The 22432-nt window shown below is 40.0% G+C and overlaps 1 protein-coding gene across 2 annotated transcripts in view; it reads left to right on the top strand.

Annotated features, from left to right (window-relative positions):
- The window catches only part of LOC134878745 (Fanconi anemia group A protein-like), a 41895-nt gene that overhangs the window by 7443 nt on the left and 12020 nt on the right, over positions 1–22432 (top strand). For both annotated transcript variants that reach the window (XM_063904963.1, XM_063904957.1), the window contains exons 7-29: positions 430–539; positions 3112–3216; positions 3395–3467; positions 4790–4902; positions 5438–5514; positions 6586–6727; positions 7750–7883; positions 8747–8857; positions 9944–10039; positions 10467–10529; positions 12592–12680; positions 12806–12866; positions 12980–13029; positions 13382–13452; positions 13632–13730; positions 15355–15488; positions 15829–15899; positions 16124–16223; positions 18157–18344; positions 18423–18519; positions 19856–20065; positions 21699–21772; positions 21935–22063. In XM_063904963.1, the coding sequence (XP_063761033.1) occupies positions 430–539; positions 3112–3216; positions 3395–3467; positions 4790–4902; positions 5438–5514; positions 6586–6727; positions 7750–7883; positions 8747–8857; positions 9944–10039; positions 10467–10529; positions 12592–12680; positions 12806–12866; positions 12980–13029; positions 13382–13452; positions 13632–13730; positions 15355–15488; positions 15829–15899; positions 16124–16223; positions 18157–18344; positions 18423–18519; positions 19856–20065; positions 21699–21772; positions 21935–22063 (2397 nt within the window). The remainder of the gene's footprint in view (positions 1–429; positions 540–3111; positions 3217–3394; positions 3468–4789; positions 4903–5437; positions 5515–6585; positions 6728–7749; positions 7884–8746; positions 8858–9943; positions 10040–10466; positions 10530–12591; positions 12681–12805; positions 12867–12979; positions 13030–13381; positions 13453–13631; positions 13731–15354; positions 15489–15828; positions 15900–16123; positions 16224–18156; positions 18345–18422; positions 18520–19855; positions 20066–21698; positions 21773–21934; positions 22064–22432) is intronic.

The following is a 22432-nucleotide window of genomic DNA, read 5'->3' as shown; positions in this document are numbered from 1 at the left end:
CATCAGCAGGAGAGGACTCTTTAAAGTAGAGACACTACATACTGATACACACCTGAACATCAGCAGGAGAGGACTCTTTAAAGTAGAGACACTACATACTGATACACACCTGAACATCAGCAGGAGAGGACTCTTTAAAGTAGAGACACTACATACTGATATGACATCAGCAGATTAGGACCTCTTTAACATTTAATACTAAACTGAACGCTCAGCAGAGGACACGTGTCTGTCAGTGGTGTAACACTGCCCCCCTGTGGCAGTAGCAGGAACCATCTTTAAACTGCAGACTGAGTTCAGGGCGGAGAAGGCCTCAAATATAGGCTCTACACAACACAGGGCTTGACAGGGTGAATGTTAACCATCTACACCACCTGCTGGAAATGAACTTTAACTCAGTCTGCCTCTTCCTGCTTTCCCTCCCATCAGTGATGAAGGAGTGAGGCTATGGGGGGTGTCTCAGTTGAAGGCTCTGTGCGCTTGGACACCTCCAACAGGAGAAGAGGAAACCAGACAAGTTCAACAGAAAGTGTTGTCAGGTAAGGGCACAGTTTTGTCTTGTTTAGTTGTGCTTCTTGGAAGACATGGGCTCATTCATTCATTAACAACACTTACAGCAGTGTGTCCTCCAGACCGACACACACACTGTCAGGGAACTTTGAAGTCAACTTTTATCAATAAATAGTCTCAAAGTGATTAAAACAGCATCATGTAGGATTTAGTATCTAGCTATAAGCGCTCCAACAGTTTGAGAGAGCATTCCCTTATACACTATACAGAAATATGAACAGTTGGAATTTACAAATGGGTTTGTTATGATTTCATTACAGAAACGAGCAAGTCCATAACCTTGCTAACACAGCCCTAACATTCACATTCATTAAGAAACACATTTTGAAATCCTTTAGGAGAGAACAGCTCCCTGAGTTTCAGCTCATGTTTCAACTGGTTACAAGATGAGTTCCCGTATTTTTCCGAAAGGATATAAACGGGTACACAAGGTATTCACCCGTTTCCATTGCCTCGCTCTCTCCCCCTAGCATCACCTATACGTTCTTGTTGGTCCAAAGGTAACACAGCCCCCTTCCAGCCCCCCTGATGTTTTGCGTGTTACTATTTTTTACTTTGTAGTCATCACCAGGAGCAACAACCGGCAAAGACTACAGGAAGTACCTGTTCCTAGCAAGGAACGAGTTCAGCACAGGACCAGCCTTAAAACCACACCTTTAAGCTTCTTTATACGAGTTTAACAAGTGTGATATAACTTAGGAAGTAGTGAGGGTCCTGTTTGGATGATGTAAACGTATATTGCACAGTGTTCATGTGGAAGGTTATCTTCAAATAAATCCTGTCTAGTAAAGTTGATTAAATAAAGCTCAATAAGTTATTTCCATAATCAGGTTGGAATATACCCTTCATATTTATTAATAATAATAATAATTTCCCCTTATTATCAGCAGACTGAGGCTTCTGTTTTTGTAACAAAATAAATGAAACCCTATGGAGTTTTTTTCATGAAGCATATTCAGGTATCAATCATAATGTACCTATATTCTATTGATTTTGCTAACTGATAACTTAACTTTTGAGGAAATACACGGTAGTGTAGGGGCCCAGCCCTTCGTATTTATTTCTGTATGTGGCCCTAGTTTGGACCCCCCTGGCGTAAGGTGTTTAGTGCTCCTGAAAGGGAAACTTCATGAAAGTGAACAAGAACATTGCCGAAGATGCTGTGACTATAGCTTTAAAAGATGTAACCTGCTCACAAAATATAGCATTTGTTTCCCTTTCTTACATATTGCCAGAAGAAAGCCAACCTAAGAACACATTACATAAACACTTTGATTCATTGTTAAAAGAAGACATGATGTGTGAGCTAAATCTCTCATTCATTACTCCTGCTGACGTTGAAGGGCGCTAAATTGGATTTTGCACGGCCTGAAATTTACACTAGAAGAAGTTTATTGGTGATGAACCTGATTGGTAGAAGGTTGGAAGGGCTAATGGTTTCACCTAAGACAGTATGTCAACTTTTTATTGAAATGCTGTGTCACTCATTGTTACAGCATACTGTACATCACATTTACATGAATGACATGAATCTATTCATCGTCCTTGTCAGCAACGACACAAATAACAGATGAGAAAAACAGAGAAAATAATATCAAAGGACCGTGAACAATTAGGGAGTGGTAATTTCTTTGCAACACAGTCAGGCCTACAGGGCATTACATAGTGAGTCTACTTTTCCACAAGTGAATTGCTCCAGCTTATGATTCACAAAAGCAGTTATCTTTTCAATGTTATAAATATCCAACGTGATGTTCCATCCATTCAGAGTCGAGCTGTCCTTGATCTCTAGAGGTATTATGTCTTTGGAAATGTCTTGTAAGACATTGTGTGTCTCCCTCCAGTAGTCTTTGATAGCTGGACAGTCCCACAATACATTGTAGTGGTTGCATGCTGGTTACTAGAGTTCCTCCAACATATAGGGGGGATCCCATCATAGTGAGGTAAACTTCTCATAAGGAGTGTTCTTATATTTAAAAAAGCAATATCCTGATCACAGGAGAATAATGTTTATCTTTTTACTATGCAAGTTGTCTTTGCTTTGAAAGAAATGACAGAGCCGTCGAATATAGAAGCGTTGCGGTGTCATATTTACCTTAATGTTAACCTTAATGTTGCTATGGCACAGTGAGTAAAAAGAATGTGATCACTCTAAATGAATTATCATCTAAATCTACTTTAATCTACTAAGTAGCGAGCGTAAAAGTAGTCATTGTTTGATTGGTCCATTTCAGAATAATATCTCTGATGTGTTTTATAATGATTGATCATTAAAGTGTTCTCAGAGCTGGTAAAGGTGCAGCTAGTTTGAATGGCTTTGTATACTGCAGGGTAGCTGCTGATTTACTGCAGGTGAACTAAAGTCTGATTTAAGGGAGATTATATTTACCATCATTAATCCAGATCTGTAAAGTAGTAAGGGATTAAATACATGTTCTACAAAAAATAGCAAAATAGCTACAATAAATGCACTCTTGGTGTCTTGGCATACGCTGCTACTACAATGATGCTAATGCTAATGGGAGGTCTCCTGTGTTGCAGCCGTGGTGGGAGTGTTGGTGGGGGCTGGCTTTGAGCAGAGCCCGGAGGCAGCAGACAGGAGGGGGTCTCTGCTGTGCTGCTCAGTGCTGGACCACATACTCTTCTGTGAGTCCCCCCTACTCTGTCCTCTGTTCATGATATATTGAGTAAAGTGCTTTGGTTCACACCTCTGGACCCTGAAAGCTCTATTCTACTTTCAACTGCTTACATGTCTGAGTATCATGTTTTCCCTTCCTGTCTTGCCTTTTGAACATTTCATTGTTTTTGTGTGGGTCTTCTGAAGGGCTTCTGGACACTGTGGAGCAGAGTGAGACGCAGCAGAGTGAGACGCAGCAGTCTGCAGGAGCTGAGCGATGGTGCTTTTCTAATAAACTTTATGACGATTACATGACGATTGTTGAGATTGAACTCACTGTGAAGATGACTGTATCAATGACCGGTGACAATCAGAATCAGAATCCCTTTATTCGTCTCAGAGGGGAAGTTTTAATTTGGTATAGTCATTTATATTTTATGATTTTATGAGTTGATAAGGATCCCAGAGTGCATGTGATTCAACTTATAACCTGCAACTGATTATTGGATCCTTCTCCTGGAGGAAAGGATGTGTGTAAAACATGTTACGATGCAGCCCTACATGAGCCACAGTCATTCCTTCATCCTGCCACAACAGGAAACTGAATTTTGTGTGTCACACTGATGTTTCTGCTTTTTTCAGCGACCCAGTTTTAAGCTCATGACCACATTAGCTTCATCTGCTAGTTTCATTTAGTTTCAAGTTGTTCCCTGACGGTTTTTCTGCACGGTTCTCAGCAACATTCTTGCCACTCAAATGCTAATGCGTAACTCTTATGTCTGCATGCTTCACACACTCAGTCCCATCTTATGACGTGAGTGATTATCTGAACAGACAGCAGCTTCTTTTTAGTTTTGTTCTTTAAGTTTTTATTAATTTCTGTTCAGACATATTCTTACATCATCAAATAGTTTTGCCAATAATCCATTTTTACAATAAAACACAACACCCCCTCCCCCAAACTGAATGGCTCAAAGAGAGTCAAAGATCACCTTTCAAGCAAATCTATAGTTTTCTCAGACACACTTTAATGTTGTACACCTTTTAAATATAAAAGGAATTGATCCCATACCTGTCTAAATTTCCATTTACCGTTGCTCATTATTTCCCATCAAATATTCAAAAGAGGCAGTCTCTGTCATAAGTTGAATCCATTCTTTTAGTTCTGGTTTCCTTGATGTTTTTCAGTTGCGCAGAACAAGTCTCGCTGCAGTCATACAGCCCACCATCACCAACCCAAACTGGGCTTTACTAACCCTTTGTGGCAAAAGTGTTCTGTCCCCCAGGAGACAGAACTGAGGAGATTCTGGTAAAGGTTGCTCTGTCCACATAGCCAGTCCAGCACTTCCCTCCATTAGACCCATTCTATGAGTGGAGTGAAATATAATTGATGTACAATTGTATAATGACAGACAGCAGCTTCTCAAAGTGCATCACTTTGCATGTGTGTGAAACTACTGCATTCCTTTCCTGCAATAAACACCAGACAGTGTGGCCAGTAGAGTTGTTTATTTGTTAACTCTAGTGAACAAACAGTGTTGAGAACATGTGTGCCGTTAGATGATTTGGTTTCTCACTCCTCTGCTCTGTATTTTTTTCCAGGATTCAGATCTTTGATGCTTCACTGTGTGGAGTTTCAGCCTCAGTGGAGACCCTGCAGCGTTTCTTCACACACTCACTGACACAGACTCTCACATACAAGCCTCGACTCACAGGTAGAAACACGTCACTCCTCTGTGAGATCCTCAGACAGGGTCAGAACATGAAGGTCTGGGACTTTGGAAGTCTTGGAAATGAATCTCCTGATGAACAATGCATGCTGCTACACAATAACTGTAGTAGATAGATAGATAGATAGATAGATAGATAACTTATTCATCCCAAATTAGGAAATGGTTTTGTCTCAGCAAGTCATTACGCATGAGTTAAAATTATTTAAAAAATAGAATAAAAACAAAATAAACAGCAAATATAATTATACACATATCCACAGAAGAAGAGACGTACTGTTTATCAATAGAGTATCTGAAGAATACACAATATAATACATACAGAATAGAAAGAAATGAAAGCACTTTATAACAATTACAATTCTACTGCAGACCTAGAGTAACATACACATTACAAATTGTTCAAATTCCTTTTTTTTGTCTTAAAATGTGTATAGCATGAGGAAGTGCAAGTACAATATGTGCAAATTGTTCAAAGACAATAATGTCAAATAATAAAAACAAACTCGTGTCTCTGCAGTGTCAGACGCCATCAGTCTGCAGAATGAGTGGACCTTTGCTAAAGCCAGCCGCTTGCTGACAACTCTTTTCCGTAAGGTAAGTGCTTCATATGAACCTTCACAGAGGAGTAATCATATAAGCTGGTGTGTGTACAATGAACTGCTTTTTAGCTTCTCAAATAGTGTCCTCTGCTCAGACTATCTCACCTGCTTGGGATTTCTGACCGACAGACTATAGTGACGGCCTGTTTAAGTCTGTGTTGTGCTATTTCTGAGGATGTTATAGTTAAGCAAACGTGTGCCAGATTTAATCAGAAACTAGCCTCCCTTCAGCTGGTGTTCAGCCACTGAGAGTCTTTTATGTTTTTATATCTGTAAGGAAGGACCATGCATACATTTGATTAATCTCAGAAAAGAGAAGAGATGATTTATGCCAGATTTTAGCTAATAGCTCATTTCCATCTACATATTAATCAACAAACACTAAAGACATTTCATAATCTCTATCACACAAACAATTATTAAACATGCTTTAAATACAATTCAATAAAATAGTACCTACAGTTTTGTCTATACTTTCGAACTGTTTATTTGTAATTATTTGCTATGCATGGAATTTGAATTATACTACTGCAACACAAGTCATTCTGATCTTATCTTAAAATATGATATTACAATGCAGTTAAAATTGAAAAACTCATTAGAGTGTAATTAATGTTGGCATGACTGGTTGCTTAATATCTTTTTTTTTTGCACCATGAGAGAAAGAGTGAAAGACAGTGCAGGTTTTGAGCTCAGCTAGGGGGAATATTCAAGTGTTTGATAGGTGGTGGAGCTGGAAAAAGCTCCTCAAAGGTGGAGTTGTAGCATTGTAAGTGATCCTGAATCGGACTCTTGGAAGCAGAACAAGGTTTTAAAAACAGTTTGTAATTGGACAGTATATTGCAATGATGCTGTTTTAATGGCTTCTTCTATCATGATGTGTTTACAGTTCCTCTACATAACAACTCTTTGCATTTTGGGGAGCAAAACACTTCTTTGTGTGTCTTCAGATCTGCAGTTGTCTATTGTAATAGAACTAACTTGTGTGTGTGTGTGTGTGTGTGTGTGTGTGTGTGTGTGTGTGTATGTGTGTGTGTGTGTGTGTGTGTGTGTGTGCGTGTGTCAGCTGGCAGTGATGTTCAGTGTGCAGCAGCTGCTGGGTCACCTGCAGCAGGTTCTGGAGACCAACGAGGTGAACTGGAAACACGTGCTGTGCTTCCTCTCCACCCTGCTGGTCTACAACCCCGGGGCCCAGCGCAGCCTGACAGGTAAACCGTACGGCTGCCTGCTCTACTTCAAATGTCTCTATTGAGACTGACAGGATAGTGCTGACTGTTCTGTTGAGCTCATGCTCTTTTGAATTTATATGATAAAAACTGTGTTGGTTTGTATTTTGAAATTGAAACAATATAAAAATAAGCAAACTGAAAAAGAGTAAGGAAAATAATCTAAATAAAATAAACTAAAAGGATCAAATGAACGTCAATATAGTAAATAAAGGACACATCCAAGAATAGAAAAATAAATCAGAGACTTGTCACCTGGTATATTGGATTAAAACTGATCTGATACATTTGACCAATTGGAGGAGGAAAAAAAAGCACCCCTGCCTTTATACTTCTCTTCACCATTACAAACCTTGTGATGAACCATTTACGCATTTTTTTGTAAACTTCAAACCAGTAAGAAAGTGTTTTGGATAGGAATCGGTTGTTACTTATTGTCTATTAGTTATTTTGTTACACTCCCCTTTACATCCAGTAGTACTCCATTTTAGATGAACGGTTTCTTTAACAAAGGGTCACAACATGTATAAGGTTTCAAATCCCAAAAATTCAACATGAGTATATGAAAAGCAAAATGTATAAACATCAATAATAACACTGAGAATGTAAATAACACAGGTATAACAAATATACAATAAAATATAAGATGGGTTATATATAAGGTCATCACATATTGCAATAATACAGTCCAATACACTGAGGAAAATATCCATATACCAGAACATTTCAAAAATAACAATTCCTCATTTAAAAAAAGCCATATAATATTATTTTGGGGTGTCACACAGTCCAGTTCCTTTTTATGCAGCCTTTAAAATCGTGCCATTATTAATCCCAGTTTCCTCCTATTACCTACACCAATGGTGTCCATCTCTCTTTAAAAGTTTCACTTTCAATCGTAGCATATTTGTCTTTTTTTCCAATGTATAAATATTTCTTAGCCATTCAGCAGAAGTGGGGGAGGATTCCAGTTTTAAAAGGCTCGTCATATCTGCCTCCCACAGAGCTTCTGTCCAGGCTGCTGAGCTCGGCGTTTGAAGGCTATGACCTGGAGAACATGATCACGCTCTTCCTGTTGGCTCGACAGGGGGCGCTGGAGGGGGCGGCCATCTTCCCTTCCTACAGCAACTGGTTCAAGGTTTCCAAATGACTTTTCACCACTTGCTCTTAGCTTATTCATATTTGAGGACTATTAAACACCTTTAAATGTTCTCAGGGACCAGCAGCTACAGTGTGTATTCACCTCAGGATGCTTCTAAAATATTGTCTAGACCGCACAATTAGCCTGAGCTGAAAGTCAAGATAAGAGCAAATACTTGTCAAAGTATTGCCGGTGTATAATGAGTAATTGTGCATTTGTATAATCAACACCCTGAATGGTACACATCAGAGTGGCATTACTTCTATTTTATTCTGTTGTTTCTTCACTATTTGTATTGGTTTTAGTTGTGTTATGTTCTATATACACGAAATAGATTAAACATATTGGGACACTCTGGTATATGGGATGTTTTTGTGGGGTTGGCCTCTGCCCCTTAGTTCCAGTGAAGGGGATTCTTAACGCTACATCTTACCGAGTCATTCTGCAATATTCTATACTTCCAACTTTGTGGAAACAGTTTGGGGAAGGCCCCCTTCTGTTCCAGCATGACTGTGCCCCAGAGCACAAAGCAAGGTCCATAAAGGCATGGCTGGATGAGTTTGGTGTGGAAGAACTGGACTGGCCCGCACTGAGCCCTGACCTCAACCGCACTGAACACCTTTGGGATGAACTAGAACAGAGAGCCAGGCCCTCTCATCCAACATCAGATGATTAATGTTTTATCAGATGTACACTGATGTGGATTAATGGAGTGGTTGATCAGACTAATGTTGGAACGAGGTCATGGGAGTGTATTTTGCTCTGGGTTGTCTTTGTTTAATATAGAGCTCCAGATAAAGAGCTTAATATTAGTCAATATTCCTTTCTAGTGAAAATATCCCTTGCTGCTTTTTCTGCAGATGTCTTTCGGGGGAGGCAGTGGTTACCATGCCAGCAGCAAGAAATCTCTGGTGTTCCTGCTGAAGTTCCTGTCTGACCTGGTGCCCTTTGAACCCCCACAGTACCTCAAGGTGACGTTCTGTCTGTCTCTGACTCATAACTGATTGTGATTGACATGTGTTCACAGCAGTATGACTTCATACAGGGTGCAGGAGGGGGGGAAAGAAAAAGTATATTAACTCCAGTACTATACTTAAGTTACATGTTTGCTCTACTTCAGCATACCTATTTTGTGCTTCTTTATACTCTAGTTACTCTTACAGACTTCATTTGGCTAGAAAAACATACGATACACAAAATACAGGCTATTCATTTTGAGTTTTTCCCGGTGATGGAATGTAACCACATAAGTACATTTGCTCTCGAAACTATACTTAAAAATGTAAGTACTTTGCTGGAGTATTTCCACTGTTTGCTACTTTATACTTTTACTCCAGTACATTTTGTAGGATAATGATGAACTTTTGACTCCACTACATTTAGTTTACAGCTTACAGGTTATTCCTCTTTCCTAACTGATAAGAGAGATACCTTAGACAATAATATATGCATTTCTCACCACTGGGTAATCTGTCAGGAACGAAAGGACGCCACATCATTTGATAGAAATGAAAATTAGGGCTCTGGAAGTGCTCCTCCTGCTCGTCCTTGCACAAAGGAGCAGATACCGGTCCCGCTGATGGGTTAAGGACCTTCTACTGCCCTGTCCATCTCTCCTAGAGTACCTGCCTGTCTCCTGGAATCTCCTCTATGCTCTTGAGACTGTGCTGGGAGACACAGCAAACCTTCTGGAAGTGGCACGTGTTGATGTGTTGGACTGCCGGTGCAACCTCTGTAGGGTCCAGCTATCGCCTCATGCTACCAGGAGTGACACTGACCCTAACCAAATGCAAAACTAGTGAAAAACAGTCAGAAAAGATGAGGGAGGGGAAAAATGTCAGTGGCCTCCACCTGGAAAACCATTCCTGTTTTGGGAGTTGTCTCATTGTTGCCCCTCTGGTGCACCAGTTGTTAATTTCAATAACACCAAAGCAGCTGAAATTGATTACCCATTTTTGTGTAGCAGTGTATAAGTTCACAGTTCCAGAGTTATCCATACTAAAGACTAGAGGATTTGGCTCTTGTTTTCTTCACATCCCTGTGAATTATCCTGTCAGGTTCACGTCCTGCAGCCCCCCTACGTCCCCCTGAAGCACCGCAGCCTCCTGATGGAGTACGTCTCTCTGGCCAAGACCAGATTGGCCGACCTCAAAGTTAGTATGAAAAAATAATGCTTAATACGTCATTACTTGGATATTGAAACAACACCAACCACCAAGTTTGTGTAAAATTAATTTAAAATGTTAATATTGTATTATAGCTCATTCTACAACATCATGAGTCTGTATACATCAGGAAAGTGGTTTAACAGATTATGGTTGCACACATTATGACATTTTACTACTTTTACTACTACATGATAATGATTACACAATAATGTGTAAACTCATTTGTGAAACCTTACATAGAAAGAGCAATTATAAACCATGTACAAAGTATTAACCATCCATCTAAATAATGCTGGAAGACACTCCACAACATTTGTATACATCATTTAACATGGTATTATAATTATCAGCTGTAACTTTATCATATATACATATAATGTGTGTGTGTGTGTGTGTTTACCTACGTATGCAGGAGTGTGTGGAGGACATGGGTCTGTATGAGGACGTTTCTGGTGCAGGCGGGGCTTCTCTGCAGGTAACAGTGACCGCAGCAGTGTGTTTGTATTGAAATTACAATCTAGTTTCAGCTCTGTAATGATGCTTCAGACTCTTTGTTGACCATAATGTAACATCTATTTAGGATTAACGGAACGGCTCTGGAAGCTCGTTCAATGTTTCACAACAGCAAGTGTGAAGACGGTTATATTTTCAGACTAATACTTCACCTTATCCGTATTATGTCTAGTCCATTTAATTGGGTTTTCTTTTCTTCTAAGTTGTGTAACCCAGGGGTGTCACGGAGGGCCACATACAGAAAAATAATTGAAACGATGGGCCCCTCACTATAGGTGAGGCATATTGCCTCATAAGTTACAGTGGAGTAAATGAGTATTTGATCCCCTGCCAATTTAGTTAGTTTACCCACTTACAAAGAACTGAACAGTCGGTCATTTTTATGGTAGGTTTATTTTCACAGTGAGACAGAATATCAACAAAAAATCAAGAAATGTAAATTAAGAAATATATATAAATTAATATGCATTTCACTGGGGGAAATAAGTATTTCATCTTCTTGCAAAACATGCCTTAGGAGAAGGAGGTTATTAGCCAATATTCTACGTTACATGGCCCCCTCCATCCTCCCCTCGATGCGATGAACCGCCCTGTCCCCTTAGCATAGAAACCCCCCCACAGCATAATGGTTCCACCTCCATGCTTGATGCTGGGGATGGTGTTCTTGGGGTCATAGTCAGCATTTCTCTTCCTCCAAACATGACATGTGGAGTTGATGCCTAAGATCTTGATTTTGGTCTCATCTGACCACATCACCTTCTCATAAGCCTTCTCTGAATCATTCAGAGGAACACTGACAGACTTCAGACGGCCTGTACATGTGCCTTCTTGAGCAGGGACCGCTGCAGGATTTTAATCCATTACGGCGCAGTGTGTTACCAATCATTTTCTTGGTGACTGTGGTCCCAGCTGCCTTCAGATCATTAACAGGTCCCTCCTGTAGTTCTTGGCTGACCCCTCACCTTTCTCATGATCATGGATGCCCCAAGAGGCCAGATCTTAGATGGTGGAGCGGCCCCAGACCGAGGGCAATTCATGGTCATTTTGTGCTTCTTCCATCTTCTAATAATCAAACCTCTCTTTCACCAAGCTGCTTGCTGCTGGTCTTGTACTCTATTCCAGTCTTGTGCTGGTCTACAATCTGGTCCCTGATGCCCTTCGACATTAGTTCCACCATGATCACAAGACCTGTCTCTGGTCTTGCCCTCGGTGGAGAGGTTGTAATCTGATTTAGTGACTGTGGACCATAGACTGTATATATAGACTATGCTGTGGACAGGTGTCTTTTATCCAGGTAAAGAGTTGATATCAGGAGTACTTTCTTAAAGCGAGAGGACTTATTTAACCGGGGGCCAGAATTCTTGGGATCAAATACTTATTTCCTCCACTGTTTAAGTTATCAAAATCAATCAAATGTAGGTCAATTATGCTTTAAGAAAAAACCTACATCCCAGGTCTTCATAGGGTATCATTTATTTTGTTTGTAGTTCATTCCTTAAAACAGAAACCTCAGATTGTTTCTAATAAGGGGAAATATGAAGGATCTACTTCAAGCCGGTTATGTAAAGAAGTTATTTGGGTTTTTTCTTATCAACTTAAATTTGTTAGAACATTTTTGGAACTTTAATTGACTGAATTTATTGGAAAGTGCTACTATTCAATATATGTTTAAATATATATTTAAGGAGTGCAATATAAGACAAACACACGTTTCATTTGTGGGCCATATTCCATTATACTTTTGGGCCACATTTGGCCCCCGGACCATATTTTGGACATGTGTAACCGATCAACAACCCCGGCACCAGGTTATAATTATTGATGCTGATAACAAATAATATCCAACAATCCCTCTAACATTTTTCACCATTTAAAATCTGGCTCTAATCCTGAGTTTTAATACTGAAATGAATATTAACCTGTTTTTCTACAAGAGGAGCAAACATTGTTTATTGTTGGAGTTATTTTATTACTAATCCTAGTCGCAGCATTACAAACGTGTGTGTGTGTGTGTGTGTGTGCAGCCGCAGTGCCAGGCTGTGCAGGACGTGGAGAAGGCGGTGTCTCTGTTTGAGAGCACAGGAAGAATCTCTGCTACAGTCATGGAGGCCAGGTATTCACATCACACCTGCAGCACATTCAGGGCGTACAGAGGGGGGTGTGAAGCGTTCATGTCGGTTAGAGTGCTGGATAAGACGGAGACATAGACAGTTTATTGTCACCTCTGTCTCCTCGCAGTATCTTCCGGAGGCCGTACTTCCTGACACGATTCCTCCCTGCCCTGCTGACATCGAGAACGGTGAGCATCTATCATCCTCAGTCTTATCTTTAAACTCTCAGCTGTGAAGTTCTTTTGTCACAAAGCTTCACCTCACGCGCATCACTTCCTGTTTACCTGTCCTTCATTTCCAGCTTCCTGTCAAAGCCGACACTCGCATGAGTTTCATAGAAGCTCTGAAAAAGTGAGTTATGATCATAAGCTCATAAATAATCTACATTTTCGTACAATAGGATTTTAGACTTAATATACTATATAATTATAATACAGCTCCGGAAAAAATAAAGATACCACTCCACATTTTTCTTAAATCTTTATCTCTACATGTATGGCAGCCATTCCAGTGTCTGTTGGATTCCAACACAGAGGAATGTTGTCAGTAGTTTATAGAATATAATAAAAAAAATCAAAAATGTAACTCAAAGACAAAGCTATAAATAATAAAACCAGAGAAAATGATAATGCTGAAGTGATCTCTTCATTTTTAATATATCTGTATGCTTTTATGTATTTCTTTTGCCCCTGTGTGTATTCAGGGTGGATAAGATCCCTGCTGCTCAGTTCTCCTCCTACGTGGAGTCCTGCCAGAGACACAGGCAGCAGGAGGGTGGGTCATTCATCATGTACTAAGATTAAGATAACCATCATTTGTTTATTTTCGCTTTATTTTTTCTCCAATTGCTTTAGAAGGTGTTAGATAAGAGTGTAAATCTCCTAACGCTGTCCGATGGTTTCTCTTCTCTCATCACAACAGAGATAATTTCCCCTGTTCTGTTTTTTTTTCAGGAAGTGTGGTGTGTGTGGACACCAATGAGGACCCTCTGGACGTCCTGAAGGTTCACCTGCAGGAGTTCTCACAACTGGTTGTTGAGGGGAATGATGGAGGTACAGTACACACACACACATAAACACACACACACACACACACACACACACACACACACACACACACACACACACACACACACACACACACACACACACACACACACACACACACACACACACACATAAACACACACACACACACACACACACACACACACACACACACACACACACACACACACACACACACACACACACACACACACACGCACAGACACAGGGTTGGTGTTCTGCTGTCAGAGAAAAGACACAGAGATACCTTCTAACTGATCAGTTATGAACACAGACTGGCAATAGCCAATGAGATAATTAGTTTATAAAGAGCAAAAAAGGAGTTGAAAGCTTTGTTTATTTTTCTGTGTTTGAGTAATTATAGCGACTTCAGGAACAAAGTAAAGAGGCTGTGAGGCTGTGGTAGGATCTGGTTTGTCAAAAATCTACAAATCTTAATGTAATGAAAATCATCAACTTATTTTAACGTGCACAGCTTATATTTTCTGAATAATCCAGCTGTGTAACATTAACCTCTCGCCCTCTCCTCCACACACACCTCACACAGCTGATTATATTCACTGTAAGTGCTGCCATGTGATCCAACCCATAATTGATCACAAAATAATAAGTAACAATATTATCAACAAAGACCAATGACAAAACATAAATTCTAAAACCTATTGAATTTACAGCAGAAATCTCCACTTTCTGACATTCATGGCTCCTACAGTAATGCTATGTTTTAATAAGAATTGTAATTTTGTAGAAACTATAATAATCTAATTGTCAGGTGTGTGTGCGTTCCCTTATTTCGACTCGTATTGAAGTGTTGGCTCCTAAGCTAATGGTTAAACATCTTCAAATAAGAGGGATGTCAAGCATACAGCGCCTATAGAAAGTCATCATACCCTGTGAACATCTGTACCTTTTGTCACATTGCACCCTGGGAATTTAAATAAATTGAATGTAACTTTTTGCAGTTGTATGTACACATTATAACCCTTATCGTCAAAGTGAAAATAACATTAAAACGAATTCTGGACTATTATTAAAAATGAATTGAAATACCTGGTTCGGTCAAGTGATCAGCCCCTTAGTATACCATTATAGGTTTCGCCCCCCACCTGACATTAACTTAATTTTTAAAACTAATCTTTTTTTAATGGGTTTTTAGTTCAGGCTGTACCATAAATAAAGTAACTATTTCAAAGGGGTATGATGATTTCCTATAGGCACTGTTGGTTACCTACGGCTGGTCATTAGTGCTGTGTGTTTTCATTTTCTGGGGGATTCAAAAAACAGCAGGTGGAGTTGAGGACAGACTGCTTAACGGGCAGAGGAAGGGACTAGCTGACTGGATAAAAAAGTCTTTAATGATTATAAAATGTGTTTGGCTTAAAAAGTTATGGAAACAAATGAAAAGCAAAAAAAACATATATAGTTAAATAAACACTGAATTTGAGAATCTATATTCTATATCTGTTTTGAACTTTTGACCTACAACGCTCTTTGAAATGTTTTGATCACCTGAGTCAGAAACGGTTAATGTGTCGCAGAACCTACCCTTCAGTGTGCAGTCTCTTTGAATCCGTCCTTCCTGACGGTCGTGCTCCTCATGTCTCCTCAGAGATGTGTGCCCAGCTGTCCAGGATCTCACACACTCTGAGTGTCATCTTCCCCGGCCGCCCGAACGATCTGATGGGACAGACAGTCGTCAAGCTTCACACACACACTCCTCTTTCCCCTGAGCTCCATGTCCCAGTACGGATGAGATCTGTGGTCCTCTTTGTTTCTAAAGTCTGCTCTGTCCGTGTTTTGTTTGCAGCGGTGGAAAGTAACTAAGTACATTCACTCAATAACTGTAGTTAAATACACTTTTTGAGGTACTTAAGTGTTTCCTTGTTTTCCACTTTTCGTTTTGGAGTATATTTTGATGCCAATACTTTTGTACTTTTACTTTTGATTGCAGGACTTCTACTTATAGCAGTTTTTTTTCTTTTCTACAGTGATATTATTACTTTAAGAACTGGGAACTTCTTCCACCGCTGGTTGATTGTCAGATATCATATGTAATCTTTAGTGTTCTCCCTCCTATCCTCAGGTGGTCAACATGATCCTCAGAAGCTTCTGTCAGTGCCTGTTAGACGCTTCCAGAGAAAACCCTCCTAATAAGTCAGTACAAAGACTTCTTGAAAAGCCTCCAAAATAACAAAAAAAAGCTGTGTGTGTGTGTGTGTGTGTGTGTGTGTGTGTGTGTGTGTGTGTGTGTGTGTGTGTGTGTGTGTGTGTGTGTGTGTGTGTGTGTGTGTGTGTGTGTGTGTGTGTGTGTGTGTGTGTGTGTGTGTGTGTGTGTGTGTGTGTGTGTGTGTTAATCTATTGCCTCTTTCTCCTCTCAGACAGAGCCTGTGGGCCTCCAGGTTTGTCAGCGTTCTGCTCAGTAACACGCAGCTCGTCTCCAGCCTTCTGCACAGACTCTGGGACCTGTTTCATAACCAGGTACCTAAATCCACATTCTGATGTATTTATCTAAGTTTAATATACAATGTTGTTTATATCTTTACATTTTAACCAGATATAGGATTTAGTAATCCTTCTTAGTTTAAACTCAGTGAAACTTGTTGAGCAGATGTTAGCTGCAGCGGAAAAGCTTGAGACAAACACTGATTTTGATTGCCCACCGGGATTTTTCTAGAAAAATATAGTATGAGAGCGCTTCCGGCCAAATGTACGGCCCCCGCCCACTTTCTGTTGAGAATAATGCATTAGAAGTGAAGCGGAAAGTAATATTTCCTTCATGTCTTAAAGCTGCTGTCATACAATGCCCGGCCAAAAAAAAGGTCACAAGTCTGTGGGGGCAGTGCTATGATCCAGGGTTGCTGCAGTTGGTCTGGTCTAGGTTCAGCAACGTGCCCAAAGAATGAGGTCAGCTGACTACCTGAATATACTGAATCACCAGGTTATTCCATCAATGGATTTTTTCTTCCCTGATGGCACGGGCACGTCCCAAGATGATAATGCCAGGATCCATCGGGCTCAAATTGTGAAAGAGTGGTTCAGGGAGCATGAGACATCATTTCACACATGGATTGGCCCCCACAGAGTCCAGACCTGAACCTGATTGAGAATCTTTGGGATGTGCTGGAGAAGACTTTGCGAAGTGGTCCGAATCTCCCGTCATCAATACAAGATTTTGGCGAAAAATGAATGCAAGACAGAAATAAATGCTCGTGGAAACGATGCCACAGCGAATGCGTGCCGTAACCAAAGCTAAAGGCACTCCAACGAATATTAGGGTGTGTGACCTTTTTTTTGGCCAGGCAGTGTATATTGAAACTCAAACAACAAATAAATCCAGAGTTCTGGTTTCTTTACTTCCTCTCCAGAAAAAACGAGAGTAAAAGAAAGGATGTAATTCAGAAATCTCCATTTCAGTGTACGCCTGCTGCCTGACACTCATCCACCCGGACATCCACCCCGCATTTATTCTCCGTAAAAACAACATAAAACACATATTACAGAATATTGTTTTCTTGGATCCCTTTAAAACTTGACTGGGAAAATCTGCATTTTGGCATGAGGGCGCACGCAGACACTAAGACAGCGCAGCGCCCCGTCATCATTAATCACTTTGGTTTGGGGAGAAAGAGAACCTCTGTTCTGTTCCCAGTGAAAACCACAGTGTGGAATTCCTAACTAGCATTGTTAGGGAATATTTTGCTTAGGCAGTTAAACTTTGACACAGTTCATCATTTTCTCCTTCCTCTGTCTGCGTTCCCACGGCAGAGTTCTTCGGCCTTGGGGTTTCTGTAATCTCCCTTAAGGAGGGGCAGCTTGGGTGCTTTGTTGATGCCAGTCTATGACCGAGCACAAGCTGCCATGATATAGTTTACTGTTCAGGGACGTCTAGAAGCCCTTCTTATCTGGAACGTAGGTTCCCTGACCTACATTCTTTTCCAATGTGAGACAGCTTTAGTTAGATTCAGGGTCCATATTTGTGTAGTCTCGCTAATGATAAATGACGATTATCCATTCTGAACTAATTAAAACCTCGTGTTGTAGTAGAGATCTTCAGAATTGGTCGGGCAACCGCTGTGTCAACTCGTGGCTGCAGCAAATGTCTTGTCAATTCTCCGGCCGTTAACTTCAGAATAAACCTTCAGTGTTTGCCATCAAAGTTCCAGCTATCCCCGCGTCTCTCCGAGTTTCGTCTCCATTGCTCCAGAAGTTTCCATCAGAGACAGGAGCTGACAGCAATAACAAACCCTCATGGTCCCACACTACTTCATGTTGCCATCAAACTCTTGTTGTTGTTTTTACTGAGAGATCTTTACTGACAGAACATTTAGATGTTCAACTCTAGGTTTTAGTAGTTGAATCACTTCATCTCAATTCAGAACATTTACTCTTTAACAAACCTCTTCTGTTGAAGGGCTCGTCACTGAGCTCTGCACACTCGCTGGGCCTTTCAGCCTTTGTGGTCCATCTGCACGCCTCTATGTCCCACAATCCTCTGGTGCAGCTGGTCACGCCCATTTCTCCTGAGCCAGTATCTGTTGGAGCAGCTCTGAGCTGGGCGCTGGCCTGCAGCTCAGACTCTGACATGCTGTTCTGTGTCAGGTGAGCTCACCTGTAGTTTACCTCTCTCATTAATGATTTGAACATGGCCGCCACCTTCACTTCCTTGTTGCCGTGCAGGTTGTGTGTGGCAGCTGTGTGTTATGGGATGTGCAGAGGGGACTCACTGCCTCAGCAACAACAGCAGGACTACATCATAAGCAGCCTCTATAAGAAGGTGTGTCTTCTTGTCTTTAACAACATTTCATTCGGTTAGTCAGTGTTAATATAGAAACAGATGTCACGGATGTCAAAAAAGGGCTTAGTGGAAATACTTACACCCTTTACTTGTACAACATTAAAGCCTTGATAAAGTAGAAGTAAATAAATAGTCTTGTTCTGCTTGAATAAACTCAATAAGCATGTAACACTGCGCAGGCCATTTTGCCGTAATGCCTCCAATCTGTTGCTAAGCAGAAAATAAAAACTCTGGATAATGTCTGAGAAGTCTAGCCTCGTCTAACTTTTCTGTCAAAACACAGAATCTAAAAGCTATAAAGAAGAATTTATAACATGTAAAAATAATTTTAGGACTTAAAAAAAAACATGCAATAAACAATGTATTTATTGAACGATTTCCACTGATCCCTTTTATGACCAATTGATACAACATCAGAATAAATAAATATTCATAACAGTTTGTTTTGAACATTGAATTTATGATTATAATTTGATGAAATTAAAGAGGGGAGAGCAGTAGATTTTCTGATTTGAGAAGCCCAAATAACAGCTCAGCAGTCTTGAATGCAAATGTTTAGATGTCTCAAAAGACAGACAGAAAACCATTTTGATATAAAAAAGAAAGCTGCATTCTTGCTGTTTGACCTGCTACATCAGGTCTCAAATCTCGTCTTTTAATTAATATGTTCTTATTATTGTTATATATGAATTGACTATCAGCGTCATCCTGCACAATAACTCACCTTTACTTTTTCTATTATGTTTTGAGGGTTCTAGCATCACATCCAGCCAAAATTACGGCCCGCCCACTTTCCGGTGAAAATAAAGCATTAGAGCGAAGCAGAAAATAATAGTTAGTTCATGTCTTAAAGCTGCTGAGTCATATATTACACCTCAAATAACAAATACATCCAGAGTTCTGTTTTATTAGTTTTTCTATTTTGTTTTTTTAATTGATCTTTTAATGAATTTCTCTAGTTCATGATCAAAAAGTATTTTTGGTCCTTGTAAAGAAAACATGTTGTTCTTGCATTTGTTTAAACATATATTTATGAAGTTAATAGAACATTTCAAATGTGTATTCATCAATAGATGTCGCAATTGTCCAAAGCTTTAGCAATACTGAATGTCTTTATGGTCATGCTAATAAAGCTAGTTGAGTTGAATTGATAATGCTCTGGGAGAGAGGTGAGGGACGCAGATTACATTTAAAATGTCCTTATCATTGTGAGCAGCTGATGTAATGGAGGCTGGATAAAATAACCATATTCATGCCCTATCATATTATAATACTGTTACCTATGTCTAAAGTCTGCCTGTAACTGTGTGTTCAGCTTCTGTACCTCATCCCAAGACTGTTTCCTGAAGCCAGAAGAGCTCGCATCACTGCTGGAGCTCCGGTGAGTGGACAGACGGAGGAGGAGGAGGAGGATCTGTCCGGCCTGTGGAACAGAGCCTCACACAGCAGCAGCTGGAGGAACACTGCTTTGCAGCTGTGGAGACACCCAGCGTTCCAACAGCTGCAACACACAGCACAGTACCAGGTGAGAGGGTGGCTCTGGCTTTAAAACAGCTTGGTTTATTAAGTGTTGAATGGAGTTCCGTCAGCATCGGAGATCAGGACCTTTGTTACTTTAGAAACAGTACAACCAAGATTGCTGTTCATCAACCTAGATTGTTTTGGTAGGAGTGTCAGAGATAGTGACAGTACAGAGGCCCCACTTCTCTCCAACTAATTCATGTATGCCTTTATTCAACAAGGCATAAATACATTCATCTCAAAAGGAGAAGAGGGGATTTATGCCAGATTTAGCTATTAGTTCATTTCCATCTGCAGTCTTTGGGCAGGTACACACGCATATCAAAGAACTGATTACCATAAAGACCAGCACATTTATCAGTACAACTTTAATGTTACAACTAAATCTCAAATTGCTGTCAGGGTTATGTTGAAGAAGCAGATTGTGACAGTGCGCCTCAGTAGGATGTTTGAGGTTCTAGCCATTTAGTGCTGGAAAAAGCTCCACACTGTAATCAGGTTTGGAATGCGTCACAGTTACAAGTTACCTGTAAAACAATATAATCAGTGACCTAATCTCAGTATCACAATATATAAATAATTATATTGTTTTTTTATAGGAAAGCCATTCAGCAGCAGCGTACACACCAGCAATGAAACACATGAGCACACACTACAGTTTAAAAAAGCAGGAATAAAATCTGAGCTGACAGAAAATGCTCCGTTTTAACACACACAGTTAAGCTCACACACACTATTTAATGAACATGTGTGACATTGTTTTCACAAGTGTTGTAACATCGTAATCCTTCTAGTAATCCCCATTGTTTAGAAATGTAATCTGATTATGTATTTTTATATAATTCCATTGGAATATAGTTAGCTTTTTGTATCTTGATAATGTAATGCTGTAATCCAGGGGGGTCCAAACTGTTTCCACTGAGGGCCACATACAGAGATAAATACTGAAGGCTGGGCCCCTACACTACCGTGTATTTCCTCAAAAGTTAAGTTATCAGTTAGCAAAATCAATAGAATATAGGTACATTATGATTGATACTTGAATATGCTTCATGAAAAAAACTCGATAGGGTTTCATTTATTTTGTTACAAAAACAGAAGCCTCAGTCTGCTGATAATAAGGGGAAATTATTATTATTATTATTAATAATAATATGAAGGGTATATTCCAACCTGATTATGGAAATAACTTATTGGGCTTTATTTAATCAACTTTACTAGACAGGATTTATTTGAAGATAACCTTCCACATGAACACTGTGCAATATACGTTTACATATCTATTGAAGAAGTACAATATAAGACAAACATATTAAATTATACTTTTAGAATTAGCTGAGGGCCGATTCAAAGTGCACAACGGGCCGCAGTTTGGACAGCCCTGATGTAATCAGTTCCTCCCCATGCCAGATGTAATAAAATGAAACTAGAGCACTGGGCTTCTGAGGCAAAAAAATACAATAAATTCAACATCAATGTTTTTTTTAAGAAATCATAACCTGAAGATAATCCACAGATCTTGTTGAGAGCATTTTAAGGAAGTTTTATATCTTCTTGGTGGGTGTAGTCTGTCAAAGTTTTTGGGGGATTGATCTTATTGACAAACACAGAAATCTTGAACCCGTCTGTTTTTCAAGTTATCGCTCTCAGAATGGCTGGCCAATGAGATCAGAGTACAGAGAAGTGAAGACGCCTTGTCAGACTCCGAACGGTAAGACACACACACACACACACACACACACACACACACACACACACACACACACACTCACACTCACACTCACACTCACACTCACACTCACACTCACACACTCACACACTCACACAAACAATCACACTTACACTCACACTCATGGGCCGTGTGTGTGTTTAGTCAGGAGTACCAGCAGTGGGCCTGCTCGGAACTCTACCTCCCCCGTGAGGTGGAGCAGGGAGGCTGTGGAGGAGAGACGAGGATCCTCTGTTCTCATCTAATCGACGCCATCATGGGCCAGCAGTCAAGGTGAAGTATGAAGGACACCTGAAATGAATGCAGGTTAAAGTTACTACAAGTACTTCAAAACTGGTTATAGAAGTCTCAATTGAACTCTGATGTCTCTTTATGACCTACATAAAGCATTCTAGACCATCAGCAATCAGAATCTGGCTGTTCCTGTAAGTTATTGTATTCCTAATAACTGTCCCAGGGTCCAGTTCCCTGCAAAATCAGGAGAAATTATTCACTGACCAAAAGAGCCGATGTTTAAAATGTTTACAGGCAAAGTATTGCACTGTTGATCTTTGGTTGCAATAAATCAAAGCAACAAAATTACAACACATACTGAACAAGGCAAAGTCTAAACGTTTTTGGATTTGAATAAAACAAGTATGA

This window comes from Eleginops maclovinus, chromosome 2 (assembly GCF_036324505.1).
Source record: "Eleginops maclovinus isolate JMC-PN-2008 ecotype Puerto Natales chromosome 2, JC_Emac_rtc_rv5, whole genome shotgun sequence".
NCBI classification, from domain to species: domain Eukaryota; kingdom Metazoa; phylum Chordata; class Actinopteri; order Perciformes; family Eleginopidae; genus Eleginops; species Eleginops maclovinus.
Note: the sequence above shows the minus strand (reverse complement) of the source record. Positions and strands in the feature narration are given on the sequence as shown.